The sequence below is a fragment of the Pelobates fuscus genome, chromosome 7, assembly GCF_036172605.1.
Source record: "Pelobates fuscus isolate aPelFus1 chromosome 7, aPelFus1.pri, whole genome shotgun sequence".
NCBI classification, from domain to species: domain Eukaryota; kingdom Metazoa; phylum Chordata; class Amphibia; order Anura; family Pelobatidae; genus Pelobates; species Pelobates fuscus.
Window position 1 is genome coordinate 43,300,606 of NC_086323.1, and position 15,913 is coordinate 43,316,518.

General features: G+C 42.6%; 1 protein-coding gene across 2 annotated transcripts in view; it reads right to left on the bottom strand.

Moving 5' to 3' along the window:
- The window catches only part of TTLL7 (tubulin tyrosine ligase like 7), an 89,558-nt gene extending 74,649 nt beyond the window's left edge, over positions 1-14,909 (bottom strand). The window contains exons 1-3 of one of the 2 annotated variants that reach the window (XM_063427990.1): positions 13,975-14,909; positions 6,407-6,549; positions 6,176-6,310 (exon numbers count right to left, since the gene is read on the bottom strand). In XM_063427990.1, the coding sequence (XP_063284060.1) occupies positions 6,176-6,310; positions 6,407-6,431 (160 nt within the window). In that variant the 5' untranslated portion in view covers positions 6,432-6,549; positions 13,975-14,909. The remainder of the gene's footprint in view (positions 1-6,175; positions 6,311-6,406; positions 6,550-13,974) is intronic. The other variant, XM_063427991.1, reaches the window with a different exon arrangement.
- Positions 14,910-15,913: the final 1,004 nt, after the last annotated feature.

Sequence of the window (15,913 nt, forward strand, 5' to 3'; positions counted from 1 at the left end):
TAATAATAAATAATAATAACAAAAGAAAACACCATAACTGCCCCATAACCAATTAATCTCCGTTATTTTAGTTCACAGGTCATGCATATAAATGTATAGATGAAAAGTTGTTTCCTCTTTAGTCTCATGGTTAACCTTCTGAGATACAGGTAGGTTATAATACTGATCTCTCGGTCTCTCGTACGAATGCTTTGACTAGTTGCCTTTGGCCATCCTCAATAGTTGAACAGAGATAGGCACTTCCAGCCTTTGTTTATTGATCTGTAAGAGCTTTTGATCATTTGTATAGGAGGGTATAAATATAGATATGTTTCACATCTATTGTTTTATTTGTTTTATTCTATAGTTTGTGTATTTCTGTTTATAAATAAGAAATTGAATATATCATAGAGTGCACTTGCTTATTATTCTGACATATATTGGATTTATAGGAAACCTATATAGTCTACATTCGCCACACAAAGTTTTGTTTTACGCTACACAGTCGGATTGCATATATTGTGTGTGCCCTGCAGTTATTTAAATTATTTGGGCTAAATTAGATTGAGCCTATTCAAGAAAAGTATAGACTACCCATTAAATAATGTTAAATATCGAGGAGGCAAAATAGTCCTCCATTGTTGCAAAACCCTTTTTAACACACCCAGACCAGGTAAGATAAACCATTAGATGAAAACACCATGGTGGATGGTGCACCGGCGAACACCTTCTCTGGTGCGGTCTTTGGTCGCAGAAAAGGCGTACGATAGGGTATAGTGGCCTTTCCTATTCGGAGTACTTGGGCTTCCCAAACCAATTAATAACAGCAATACAGGGTCTCTACACAACACCAAAGACGCAGACAGTGGTACCGGGAGCAGTGAAGACTCCATTTCAACTAAGCAATGGTACAAGGCAGGGGTGCCCTCAGTTGCCTCTGGTATTTATGCTGGCACAAGAGCCGCTGCTGCATCATATACAGGTCCATCCCAATATACTTGGAGTCAAAATAGCGGGAGCTGAGTTTGACATATCGGCATACGCCGATGATGAAGTTTTATTTACCCTCACTGACCCAGATTAATCTATGGTGCATTTATGTGCTTTACTTACCAGTTTTAGCCACCTAGCAGACTGTAAAGTCAACTTGAACATATCAGTAGCAACGCCTCTCAACAGGTCGGCTGCTAGTGCAACGTTGATAGGCGAACACACTCATCCATCAAATATTTTGGCATTACCCTAACCTTGGATCTGACTAAATTATACAATGAAAACTATCTGTGAAAACTAACAATGTTCAGATAATTAGCAAGAGACTTACAGGCCTGGGTAGACAAACCCATCTCATGGATGGGAAGAAGTCATTTAATCAAGATGAATGTTTTCCCAAGGATCCTATTCCTATTTCAGGCCCTGCCGATAATGGTTAAATAGGCAATAGTGCAAAAAGGCCAATGCATTCTGAGGTTTACTCATATGGTAAACCTTGAAACAATCTCAAACACCTAGGTCATCACAATAAACAGTATTCTCACGCAGGGGACGAGGTGTAAACAGTGCATACATACGTTATAGAAACCTTGAAACAATCTCAAACACCTAGGTCATCACAATAAACAGTATTCTCACGCAGGGGACGAGGTGTAAACAGTGCATACATACGTTATAGAAAAACGTATGTATGCACTGTTTACACCTCGTCCCCTGCGTGAGAATACTGTTTATTGTGATGACCTAGTTGTTTGAGATTGTTTCAAGGTTTACCATATGAGTAAACCTCAGAATGCATTGGCCTTTTTGCACTATTGCCTATTTAACCATTATCGTCAGGGCCTGAAATAGGAATAGGATCCTTGGGAAAACATTCATCTTGATTAAATGACTTCTTCCCATCCATGAGATGGGTTTGTCTACCCAGGCCTGTAAGTCTCTTGCTAATTATTTCATGGGGTGGGGGCTTCTCATCCCCCACCCCATGACTCCTTTCCTGCAACTGTCAAAAATTACCTACCAAGCACTCAATAAACCCTTCTCTAACAAACTACTTAATTCCCCTACTTTAACCCGTTTGTGTCACTATACCCCACTCCCTCTAGCATGTAAGCTCATTGAGCAGGGCCCTCAACCCCCTCTGTTCCTGTACGTCCAGTGGTCTGATTATGTGTCTGTTAGTCCACCCATTGTACAGCGCTACGGAATTTGTTGGCGCTATATAAATAATAAAATAATAATAATAATAATAATAATGCAGATAACAACCTGAACAGCAATTCAATATGGATCTGTGACAGCTGTGCGATTAAATACTCAATGACCAGGGCACCTTCCCCCTAAACTCTATTCTTGAGAAATAGAGCTGTCCTACCGGGCCTTTGGCCAGAGATTTCAGAGGCTTAGAAAACACAGAAATCCAAAGATATGGCCATCTGTACTCAAATGAACCCGTGGTTACATTCAAAAGATCTCAAACAGTTAACTCCACTAACAAATGGAGACTTCTTTGGTTTTCTACAACTGGGAGAAGAAATCAAGAGGGCAGGAATCACTCCCATGACCTTTTATGTATGGAGGACGAAAAGCAAAGAGAGCGTATTACCCCATTGTCTGTACATATCAGAGACACTGCGGGGAAGTAGGGAAATTTCACATATACTGATAAATGGAATGCTGACTTGGGGCAGACACTGGAGGGGGAGGACTGGGTGGATATTTAGGAAGCTGCAGTAAAATTCTCGTTTTGTGTCACACATCAGGAGAAAACTTACAAAGTACTATACGGATGGTACGTGCCACCAGTAGGATTTATGATGGAAAGGTTGCGGAGGGCAATATATTCACATGTGGTGTGATTGTCCTAAAGTCAGGGCATATTGGGACTGTTACGGTTACCCCCAGGCTAGCTGAAGGCTGGACCGCTTGGATGTCCTGGTTCCCGAGTGTGGAGAGAGAGAAGCGCTATTCCGGTCGGCAGACCACCAGAGTCCTGTGAATACAAAGCAATCCCACTAGCTCTAGTATAGCTAGGATACCCTGGTTCCCACAAAACGAGTTGAGGCTGCGATTTGAAGGTCAAACACGAACTGGCTTGAATGGCACAGGGTTAGCGTTATTTATGCAACCTGACCTGATGGGATACAGGGACAATACATACAGTTGACCAATGACAATACACTGCATCGTTTGAAATAGTCCAACTTGGAGATAATGATTCCAACGGCTATGGCAATGCAATTATCTCCAAGTGCACAGAATCCCACGTGCATTTCCAACATGTAAAAACAGAATAAAATATTTATTTATAAAAATTTACACAATATCCCTGATATTCTACCATTCGTTAGATAGTTTGGGTCTGAGCGCATCAGATAGACGAATAGCGCTCAGACCTTACGAACGGTATGGCAAGTCTCTGAGATATAAGTATTTTCGTGTCTCATTGTCCCGAACACGAGATGGCGGCCATCTTTTCCGCTTGTGAATAGGCGAGCGGCTATCGGTCCCAAAACTCCTGGAACTAAACACGGATGGCCCGCTGCACGAATACCGCTCTCTGGCTGGTTGTCCCAACCCTTCGGGAACCGAACGTCGACCGCCCTGAAGGGACCAATTAGCCTGCGGATAACCGCAGCCTCAGCGTTCTAATTACGGACACACGCCGGGGTGTAGGTGGTCCTCGATCGGAAGTTTGGATACGGGGAAAATAGTCGACGAACGAGGCCACCCTGCGGTAGTCAATTAAGGTTTGTGGTTAACCGCAAACCGCAACCTCCCGGTGGTCGTCCATTCGGTTGTTTCCGAGGTCAACAGGGTTAAGTGGCGGCACACGCCAGGGGCCGGGTGGTCCGAGTTCGTATGCACGAATTTGTAATCCAAGGGGTTCGTGTAAATGGGTAAAAGTAATAGAAATACCGAAGGAACCGTCTTCGGTACTTTAAAATAGGGTAATCCAATATGAGTCTGGAGTGTCCGTAACAGGGACATTCATACGTGAGGTTCTTCTCAGGCCTGTCAAACCAGCCCCATATAACTTCCTACTAGTCAATCCATAGAAGGTGTTACGCCCAAAGAACAAAAATTGATCATAGCACACAAACTAGCAACTAGGCAAGCACTAGCACAGGTGTGAATGAGTACTACGATACCTGATAATGATAAGCTTGTTTCTAAGATCAAAAGATAACTACCTAATGAAAAAGCTAATGGTGCTAGTTCAGAACACAGTGGCATCCTTTGACAAGATGTGGCAACCTTGGGGAACTTTGATACTGTACAAAAACCTCCATAGCGCTTAAAAATCTGGCAGCAGAAGAGAAAGAGATGTTGTGGGGGTCCGCCCAAGGAGAGGGATGGGATCTCCTCCCACACCCATCCCATTCCTCCACCCTCCCTTGTTCTCCAATTATGTTCTTACCACAATGTCTGGCGGCTCCTCCACCCCAAATCCTAGAGCTAATCAACCCGGGATGGTGGTTGGATGTGCCACCTTTAACTAAAAATAAAATATGGGGCAGAAGACAGACATACCATGCCATTTGACAGCTATGGTACTACAGCATGAAATGTAATTGTATTGTACACACGCAGTTAAATTGTCTAACATTTGCTTCTTCCTTCTGTAACTGATTCGTCCATGCTCTATCCCAAAATAAGTAAAATTTGAAAGATAATGCATAAATAAATAAATAAATGTAAAAACACCTTTCTGTAACATTTGTAAAACAAAAACAAAAACAAAAAAAAAAGCTTTGCAAAATGTTTTTTTAGCAGTCAGACTGGTCCGGCAACTGTTACAAAAAAATCTGTTCCATTAACAATATGTCTAGTCCACCTAATAAGAACACCGAATAAGAAAATCACCATGGAAATTATCCAAATATTTAGCACATTGTCCCACATCTGATCTTTGTACATATCCCTCAATGTGTCACCCAGAGCTTTACGGTGTGTACAAGAAATGTTAACAAAAATGAAGAGTGAAAAAAAAAATTATCAAATGCAGACAGAAGGTGAAAATCGAACACAAAATAAGGAGTTCAAGAAAAAGGAAATAACAGACAAACAGAGGGTTGACAGGGTAACGGAGGACACAAACAGACGGTTAAAGTAAAGAAGAGAAACAAAACATCACAGACAGAGAGAAGGGAAGAAGGAGACAAGAGCAGTCGAGCGTGAAGAAGACTATAAAGATTGCCCTTCACAGCCTTTATCCTGAGATTTATCCTTGCTTGCAGAAAATGTGATAGACACAGGATTACCTTCAGCAACGTGACGGTTTTGCAATAAGCATAAAGCAGAGGCTCAACGAGAAACCATCGGGTACCGGTGCAAAAATGGCCCTGGGGCCCCCTCATGTATCTCATCCCCACCCAGCCCTCTATTTGTCTAATTCTCACCCCTAGATCCTCTATGGGTCGCACCGCCCTATCCCCTCCATGTGTCTAGCCCTCTCTCCCCCATCCCTTCCTGTCTTTAATCCCCCATGTGTCTCAATTCCCCCCAGTCCCTCCATGTGTCTCAATTCACTCCAGCCCCTAAATGTGTCTCATCTACCTCCCATGTGTTTCAATCCCCCCAGTCCCTCCCAAGTGTATCAATTCTCCCCAATCCCTTCCATGTGCCTCAATTCCCCCCGGTCTCTTTCATGTGTCTCAATCCCAACCCTCAGTCCCCTCCATATATCTCAATCCCCCCCCCTCCAGTCCCTTCCAAGTGTCTCAATTCCCCTCCCAGACCATTCCATGTGTCTCAACTCCCCTCCCCCCCACCCACCACCAGTACACGATCTCCTTTTAGCATAGTATGTAGTATGGCTGAGCAGACCGCAGTACCTGATCTGACAGGAAGTGCTCTAAGTGAGCACGTCCTGTCAGACCAGGTAGAGGGATACAGAAGCCCCTCTACCTGCGGTTCTACTGGCCACACTATATACAGAGACCTGCAAAGTAGCTCTGTGCACCGGCACTCAAGTTATGCTGGCCCACAGTCGCAGGGGTCAACAGGGCAGCCACGTGACGGGCCCAGAGGCAGCTAAGACCATGGTAGTTACGTCATTGGCAAAGAGTAAGCTGGCACTGCTTCACCAACCACACTTTCCAAAAAGTTAAATATGGCCTTTTAAACTATGCCACTTTTTATATCCAGAAACATACACAAGCATTTCACATCACTTCCTGTAAGGACACCTCTCACCTACCAATTTCATACTTGGTTCCTGATACGTTAGCGGTGATTACCCCTTTCTTCTTCTTCTTTCGAAATTTTCTCTTACTCTTCAAAGGCGTAAAGGGCAGGTCTGTGCGAAGGGAGAAGTCAGAACATGCCTGGTTATCTTCAGTTGCAGGAAAAAAAATAAAAATAATAATAAACATTGAAAACACATCTAGGGAAAACAGGATTCCTATAATACAGTGAAATTTGAAGTTACCAGGCTCGTTTGGCAAGGAAGGCATGATGGCTGGAGCATGTGATATATAACTTGTCAGTGAAGCATGCAGGGTATCAATACCCAGCAGGTAAATCCTGTATTCATCTCATTTTAGACCGATCCTAAACTTTACTGCAGGGAATCTTCACAGAGAGAGGGAGAGAGAAACAATATTCATGGATTAATGAACAAACAGATCTACAAAGCATAAGGTAGAATCAACATGAATATTTTTGAAACAGCACTGCAAATACAGCTAACTGCACAAGCTTGAGAAATAAATATAATAAAGCACTCTTAAAAATGGGTCCCAGAAAAAAAACGAAACTCGCAAAACAAGCCACAGCAAACACCGCTCGCTTAATAAGCTCACAAATTATAGCTTGCTAAAGAGTAAAAATACAACTCACTAAATGGGTATTGCAAACATTAGACACTAAGCAAGCATTTACAAATACAGCTTGTTAAATGAACTATTGAAATACAGCTCGCTGAGCATTGCCGACCAAGCTGGCTAAATGGCTACCGAAAAAAAAAGCCACTAAGTGGACAGTGGAATATGGTTTAAACCCTTAAGGACCAAACTTCTGGAATAAAAGTGAATCATGACGTGTCACACATGTCATGTGTTCCTTAAGGGGTTAATAGACTAACACTAAAAAAAAAAAAAAAAAAAAAACACTCTCAAAAGGAACACAGCTTGCACGCACTACAAATGTAGCTCATTAAAAGGGTACTTCGAATACTGAACACAAAATGAGAATTATAATCAAAGACGGTCATATTAGTTCTGAAAGTTCAGCTTGCAAAGCACCAAACATATTGCTTACAAACCAGCAATTATAAGCACAATACTTTAAATAAGATGTGGTGCAGCTTTTTAATGAACACTGGGAGTACAGCTTATTAAAAATCGTAAAACAGATTGCAAACAAATACTGAACATCATCCAGATTTCTTAACACACGTTAAGAGTATAAATCTTTCAAAGCTACCGGTACTTAGGCTGCACACATACTGAAATGTATGGTGAATTGATCTCACCTACCACTACCTGTGTGTCACGGTGCACTATGTTGCGGTCGCGTCTGGAAGCATTAGAGACGTTGCTTCCTGCAGGCTAGAGCCTTTTATAGCTCCATAGGTCTTGCTGATTTGACGCTTGCGAATGTGCATGCATCAGAATGTTACGCAAGCATGCTCCAATGTCACATGACCACAGTGGGCCAATCAGAGCCCTTGCTAGGCTATTTAAACATAAGATAGCTATTTTCAGTGCCCTTTTGTGGTTTCCCATTTAGTTATTCAAGAGCGCATTACTTAAATAGCTTCTTTTATATTTTGATTTTGTCTGGTTCTATTCTGACTTCTGTATACCTTGATCTTTGGCTCATGTACAATTTACACACCTTCTGTTTCCCTGACCTTGGCTTGTCCTGTACGTTTCTATATGAACATTAAATCTGGTCATTCTAAGGTCCAGTAATATTTTGTAGGGTTTCTGATTTATTTAAGATTTGTTAACTTAAGTTCTGCGTATTAGGTATTAGACTATCTTGACACCATGTTTTATACTGGAGACCATATGATAATGTAAATTATTTATGAATTGAGGTCAAAGTCCTTACGAGATTATCTTCTCATTGAAGCTTAGTTATAATATATGTACCCATAACTTCCAACAGATTTGGTAGGACAGACCCAATGTGCTTTCCTGGGTTTTGTTCTCCATCTGAGAAAAGTTTCCAAAAGGGCACTGCACGTGCACTATTAAAGGTCACTGCAAGACATTTCTGTTTTGGACAGAGCTTCTGTGTTGCTCTGTACATGGGCAGGAACAGCTGTGTGCCAGGTTCATACAGAACACATAGAGGAATCACATTAGACAGACGGTTACTTTGAGCAGCAGTTGGTTAGATAGCAGTAGACACTAAACCAACATGGCTGCTTAGCCAGATTTAAAAAGTAAAATTAGAAAATAAAACTATAACAATAATAATCAGTATATATCATTAAACAACAATAATTAAGTAAAATTTTTTATAATGATGTAAAAAATTGATGACAGTTGTCCTGTAAGTGATGCAGACCAGTACATTATCCATCATATACACACACACACATCTGGATTCGAATCCACCTATATTGCACTACATTAAAAGACACTTGTTTGGAAACAAAAATGCTTCTGGTCTGAGTTGGTCTGAAAAGGCAGAAATTCATACTTCTGCATTATGAGATCTAATTATGCTAGGCTTACACAATATTCATTACCCGAGTAAGTTAACTCACTGCAGCCGCCTATCAAACCATTCAGTGTTTTTTAAATTACTGGCAGATAATGGGGGACTCCTGGCACCATAACAGCTACAGCATTCTGCTACCTAGAGTTTACCTTTAAAGTAGTTGGTGGGATCAGCACATTGTGTGACTAAATCCCATATTTCTTATCTTATGCTCCTTCCTAAATATCATAGATGGAAGAAGAGGAGATCTCCAGACAAAGGTAAAGTTTCAAGCTATAGACTGTAAGCTCGTTTGAGTAGAATCCCCTTTAACCTATTGTTCCTGTAAGATTTCTTGTAATTGTCCTATTTATAGTTAAATCCCGCCTCTCATAAAATGTTAAAGTGCTATGGAATCTGTTGGCGCTATGTGATGGCGACAATAATAATAATAATAATAATAATAATAATGTCATAGACTGCTCAGGCTTGAACAGAAATGCTAAAAGTCTCTCTCATTTTGCATGGACATCACAGAATGACAAGTTTTGTCCTGCAGAAGTGACTACTCTTCCACTTCAAGACACAAGTGCTAAAGACCCAGGATCTGTCTTTTCTTTAAAGGGAGCTTGTTTTACTAATTGTTTACTTTGCTGATTCTAAAGTAGGAAAAAATAATAAACTGAATGTTCATTTTAACCTAAAAAATGTAAAAGAAAAAAACCAAAACAAAATCCTGTATTTGCATGTGCATTGACCGATTTAAAAATGAAAGAGAAAATATGTCATTATCAAGCAACAAGGAAAACACATATTTCTCAACAGCCATGAACCACTACTCTATTATTAATCATGATTGTACCATAAATCCAGGATAATCACTACAAGACAGCATGTGCATGCATCAGAACGAATGAAGCTGCAATGCAGCACAACCTAAAACCTATATTTTGCATATCCCAGGGACACACAATATCCTGCTTGCAGAAAAGGGAGAGGACACAGCTGGATGCTGTCTGCAGAAGTGGGTGGCCGCTGGTGATTGCAACAACTATGTGAGACGGGTCACACAGCTGGGAAACGACTGCAGAAAACAAACAGGAAGAAGAACGCACATAACTGGTTGCAGGCATGGGGAGTGCAGATGGAGAGACATTTGGTAGAAAAAAGGGGAAGACAGCTGGAGCCTGACAAGAGGAAAAAAGTGGGGGGGGACAGTTGGGTACGGACAACAGAAAAGATGTGGGGGTCACAGCTGGAGACTCACAACAGGAAAGGAGTGAAGGACACAGCCGGAGAATGACAACAGTAAAGGGGTGAGGGTCATGGCGGGAAGCCAACAACAGAAAAAGAGTGGTGGACACATCAGGAAACAAATAGGGGACAAGGCGGGAAACAGACAACAGGAAAGGAATGGGGGACACAGCAGGAGACTGACAACAGGAAAGGGACCCATCTTTGGTGTGACAATTCCAATCTTTATATAGCGCCATGATATTCCACAGAGCTGTACAATGGGTAAACATAAACATTTCATTCTAACAAAACACAATTAACATAGGGATACAGAAGGTAATGAGGGCCCTGCCCAAACAAGCTTACAATCTAAAGGTACTACAGGAAATGAGCAGGGTGCCCGGCTGAGGACCAACTACAGCAAAGCACTGGGAGTCACTGCTCTAGATGGATACTAAGAAGGTAGGGGGTCACAAGTGGAGAATGCCTGTTGGAAAGGGACGGGGGACACAAAGGAAATTTACAACAGAAAAGTGGAGAAATGGGATTGAAGGCCCGAACGGTTTACTTGAGACTGTACGAAGGACAGAAAAATGACAAAGCTGTAGGTCACCAGCAGGAAAGGGGAAACTTGACAGAATAGTAGGGGAACACAACGAGTAACAGACTGGAGGAAAGAAACGGGAAAGACAGCTAGTTACTGCGGAAACAAATAGAAGGGCACAGCTGGAGACTGCAGGAAAGTTTTAGGGGAGATAGACGATGACCGTCTGCAGGAAAAGGAGGAACAGTTGATAACGGATTACAGAAAAGCAAAAACTAACTGGTTCAACAGGACCAGGGCTGTTCACTAATGGGTGAATTGTCGAAAAGCCAAAGTGAATTTCAAATTGTAGGCCAAAATAGGTGAATTGCAAAAATTCTTCAAGTCAACTAAGTTTTCATTTTGGCCATTTCGCCCTACTTGTTAAAACTCACATTGATTTCACAACAAAATCATCCTTTAGTGAATAACAATGACAAATTACACACGTAGTCTAGAAACCAGAACGTATTATGTTTTTCATATTCTCCACATTATCCTGCAGGTTCCTGGATACAATGAGATGTCTCAAAATACAAGAAAATGAAGTCGCAGTTACATAGACAGTCCTGGCGGAACTAATACCCAATATAAAAGAAATATACTAAGAGCTTCTGGGAGTGTGTATTAAAGGGAAAACCGTTTAAAATATTTGCTTTCACTCTTTGTTCTGTGAAATAAATATGCATAACGGTAACCAGGGGCAGTCAGGACATCACTCACAACTGCCAAAAACAAATCAGATCTATAACTTTCAAGACAATAGTTCTTTTGGTAGAATCATTCTTTAACTCTCTTACTTGTCCTTTAAATGAGAATCACCAACAACAGGAAACGGCTCATAAGGCCTTCTTCTCAGGACAAATAATTTCTATCATTCTGATGACAACAGCTAAAGAGCAGTATATAAACGGATATTGAAACAACGTTGTCTTATATTGCTATAGTCTGTTTTGGTTACAGTATGACACTTTCAGTTGACGGTGTACTGCCTGTTTGTGCACGTCTTTAACCCCTTAAGGACACATGACGTGTCTGACACGTCATGATTCCCTTTTATTCCAGAAGTTTGGTCCTTAAGGGGTTAAAGCATCGAGACATCTTGTTCCAGACCAATGGTGCTCCTGACAGCCAAGGCAATGCGATAAAAGTATTTAGAGCCTTGACATATTGATGATAAGTGCAATCAAACCTCTCTTCGCATGTTATGCAGTGCTACAGAAAGCAATGTCATTATGCACTACAAATGCATGTGCGCTGGGGATTTCCATTTGATTTAACAATTGACTTCTTTCTTGTGTTCGATAAATCAAGCAATAGGAAGAGAGTAGAACATTAGCATGTGAATCTGATCACAGCTCTGATTCTTGTTCTTGTAGATGCAGCAATAAGTACTATGAGTCAGCAGGATGTTAGTCTACGTTACTGCCGGTTACCTCCTAAAGATAGTGGCTATTGCAATGTCAAACAAAGCTTTTGTGGGGCATTAACCCCTTAAGGACCAAACTTCTGGAATAAAAGGGAATCATGACATGTCACACATGTCATGTGTCCTTTAGGGGTTAAATTATCCCAATGAGATAAAAACAAAGGGGGTAGGAAATCAAAACAGTCTGCGCTAATGGCTGATACAGCTTACAAAGAACCCTAAATAACACTGTAATTTCTAACAGCAGTCTTTACCATGTGTAAGTCATCTATCTGTAAATTGGGGAATAGAGAGTCCATCAGAAAATGTTCCCTCTTTTATACCAGTAACCTTTCATTGGCTATAACTAATTACCGGTAATAAAAGATTCATACGTCCTGTGCGGCAGAATTAACAGACCAGTCGCCAAAATGTATGCATACACATTGGATACTGGAATCAAATATTTGATCTCGGGAGTTTACAGGAACCAACACATGTTTTAGATAATAAATATTGTTTTGGGATGTCCTGTTTGGAAGAAATACAGAAGGCCAGGTACCTGAAATCACAGTGAATATAAGAACCCCAATAGCTACCTAGTGCCCCCATATTAGACAAATGTTATAATTAACCAAAGTACAGGAATAATGCTATAAACCCCGTTACTGTAGATTATTGTGCAAATCTAGTCAGTGCTGAAGATATAAAAGTATAAACCTTACTACCCGGCCTTCTTCATATTTGGAGACATATCCTACAACTGCAGAATACACTAACAATCCTAGAATTAATTATAGCATTTACCGTAACTCCTAAATACACCGCATCTTCTACCAAGCCACATGTGTTATGCAACTATTAATATCTTGGGGAAAAAATATACAAATGTATCACCAGTTTTGGTGATGTTAGCATAGCCTTCATGACTTGCGAGTATGCAAATTTAAAGGAAACCGAACCTAGACGCAGTTGTCTTCCAGTTACCCCATCAGTTTAGGATAGCCTATGATGAGATGGGATCACGTGAGGTGGTGTAGAGTAAATCGTAGGGAATCTGATACAAAGTTAGATGTTCTCCAGTTACTACTTGAAGCTTGTGAAAGCCTTTGGCAGGAGCAAGTCACATGTAGGAACACCAGGACCCTCAGTATAGACCCAAACATCCCTCAGTCACCCCAAAGAGTTCATAAAGACAAACACTCTGTACCAGAGTCCTTTTTTCAGTTGGGGAAGGGTTTTTACAAGGCCCACAGACTGACTGCAAAATTTAGACTTAGTGAGGGTTGTGTCAAGGTTTGACAAAAAACAACTCACTCGGACGGAACTTAGTCTGTTGACAAAATAAAAGTAATTTCCCTTCACTGAAATGAATGTTATTGCTTTTACAAATTGGGATCGCCATCTGACAGTCCTTATAATTGTTTGCATACCATTTTTGACCACCAACAGTTTGGCAGGACTGAATTAATTAAGGGTGTAGTGTAGAATTCATGAGAGAAATTATTCTTTTAGGGTGTTGTTGGACAATGGCAAATCCATCCCAACTGTAATAACCCCACTAGAAGCCCATGGGATCGTGGGTGGACAGTACTGATCCAGTCATTATTTCCAGTTTCTCCCTGCAGTTTTGGAGAACAATTAGCATGACTGGTTCACACATAGGAACAAAAGGGAAAAAAATAGTAACTCACATGTTCAGTATCAGGTACAAGATGTGCAAGGATGAGGGCCAAAGTTCGAGGATTAGTGAATGCTACCGTAGGGTTTTCAGATGCGGGAACGGGGTTAGAAAGGGAGTAAATTATTAGGTTTAGGACTAAAAGGCATGGAAGAGTGACAGGGGTTCCCGAGGAGCAGTGACACTTTAGTTATATGGGTTAAGTGGCAGAGTTAGGGGTGCAGTGACAGAGGCAAGAGGTGTAGTGACAGGGTTCAAGAATAGAATTAGGGATTTAGTATCAGTGTTAGAGTTACAAAGAGAGGGAGAATAGGGGTTCAGCACTAGAGTCAGGAGTGCAAGATTTGGTGTCCAGCCACCTGCTAAGAGATAGACTCACTGATCAGGATCTGGGTGCAGTTTGGGCTACAGCCCCATGCCATGCGATATACTCACAGATCAGGATCAGGGTGCACTTCAGAGTTTGGGGTACTGTCACTTAGCAGGATCCAGGTGCAGTTCAGGATTTGGGGTACTGTCACTCATCAGGATCCAGGTGCAGTTCAGGATTGGGGTAGAGTCACTGATCGGGATCCAGGTGCAGTTTGGGATACATTCACAGACCAGAATCTGGGTGCAGTGTGGTGTACAGCCTCCTCATGCTATGCGATATGCTCCTTAATCAGGATCTGGGTGCAGTTTGGGGTACAGTCACTAATCAGGAGCCGGGTGCAGTTCAAGTTTTGGGGTTCAAGTGCTGTTCAGGGTATGGGGTACAGTCACTAATCAGGATTTGGTTGCAGTGTGGGATACAGTCCCATGCTTTATTATAGTCCCTAATCAGAATCTGGGTGCAATTTGGGGTACAGACACTGATCAGGGTCTGGGTGCAGTTTGGGGTACAGACACTGATCAGGGTCTGGGTGAAGTTTGGGGTACAGACACTGATCAGGGTCTGGGTGAAGTTTGGGGTACAGACACTGATCAGGGTCTGGGTGAAGTTTGGGGTACAGACACTGATCAGGGTCTTGGTGCAGTTTGGGGTACAGATACTGATCAGGGTCTGGATTCAGATCACGATACAGTGACTGATCAGGATCTGGGTGCAGATCAGGATTGGGGGTACAGTCACTGTTCAGGATCTGGGTGCAATTTGGGGTACAGTCACTGATCAGGATTTGGGGTACTGTAACTGATCAGAATCCAGGTGCAGTTCAGGGTACTGTCACTGGTCCAGTTCTGTGTGTCGGCAGTTCCTCCCGATATTCCCTCCGGTCTGTCTCTCCGGTGACTGTATCCCCGATGTGTCTCTGTATCTCCGGTCACCCCTGTCCGGCTACGGTTTCTGCAACCCTGGACTGGACCATTGCAGCTGGTGCAGGAGGGGAGTCATCTTGTGAGATCATGGTAGAGCCGTACCATGTCTTTAAAGGGGTTCACTCAGGGTCCGTGTAAGGCGCATGATTCCAGCCGAAGGGTCCAGTTATCAAAGGAGTGAAAACAGCTGGGTGTAACCAGTCACCCCCGTCAGCACAGATGGTTTGGTCCGAGCTTTTCACGTTTTACCTGAACGCAAACAAAGCCCTAGCAACGGACGGATACAAGCCCTGGCAACGGGGGGGGGAATAATGGGGATAATTTACCTCTTATAGGGGGGATACAGGCCTAATAACAGGGGGGAGGATAATGTACCTCTTATAGGGGGATACGGGCCTACAACAGGGGGGTAATGTACCCAGTATTGGGGGGAACTGGCCTTATCGGAGGGGGGGGGGGGGGGGGGTAATGTACCCAGTATTGGTGGAAACTGGCCTTAGCAACAGGGGGGGGGGGGGTGTAAGGTACCCAGTATTGGGGGGAACTGGCCTTAGCAACAGGGGGGATAATGTACCCAGTATTGGGGGAAACTGGCCTTAGCAACAGGGGTGGTAATGTACCTAGTATAGGGAGGAACTGGCCTTAGCAACAGGGGGGGAGAATGTACCCAGTATTGGGGGAAACTGGCCTTAGCAACAGGGGTGGTAATGTACCTAGTATAGGGAGGAACTGGCATTAGCAACAGGGGGGTAATGTACCCAGTATTGGGGGAAACTGGCCTTAGCAACGGGCGGGGGGGGGGGAGTAAGGTACCCAGTATTGCGGGGAACTGGCCTTAGCAACAGGGGGGATAATGTACCCAGTATTTGGGGAAACTGGCCTTAGCAACAGGAGTGGTAATGTACCTAGTATAGGGAGGAACTGGCATTAGCAACAGGGGGGTAATGTACCCAGTATTGGGGAAAACTGGCCTTAGCAACAGGGGGGGTCATGTACCCAGTATTGGGGGAAACTGGCCTTAGCAAAAGGGGGTATTATGTACCCAGTATTGGGGGAAACTGGCCTTAGCAACAGGGGT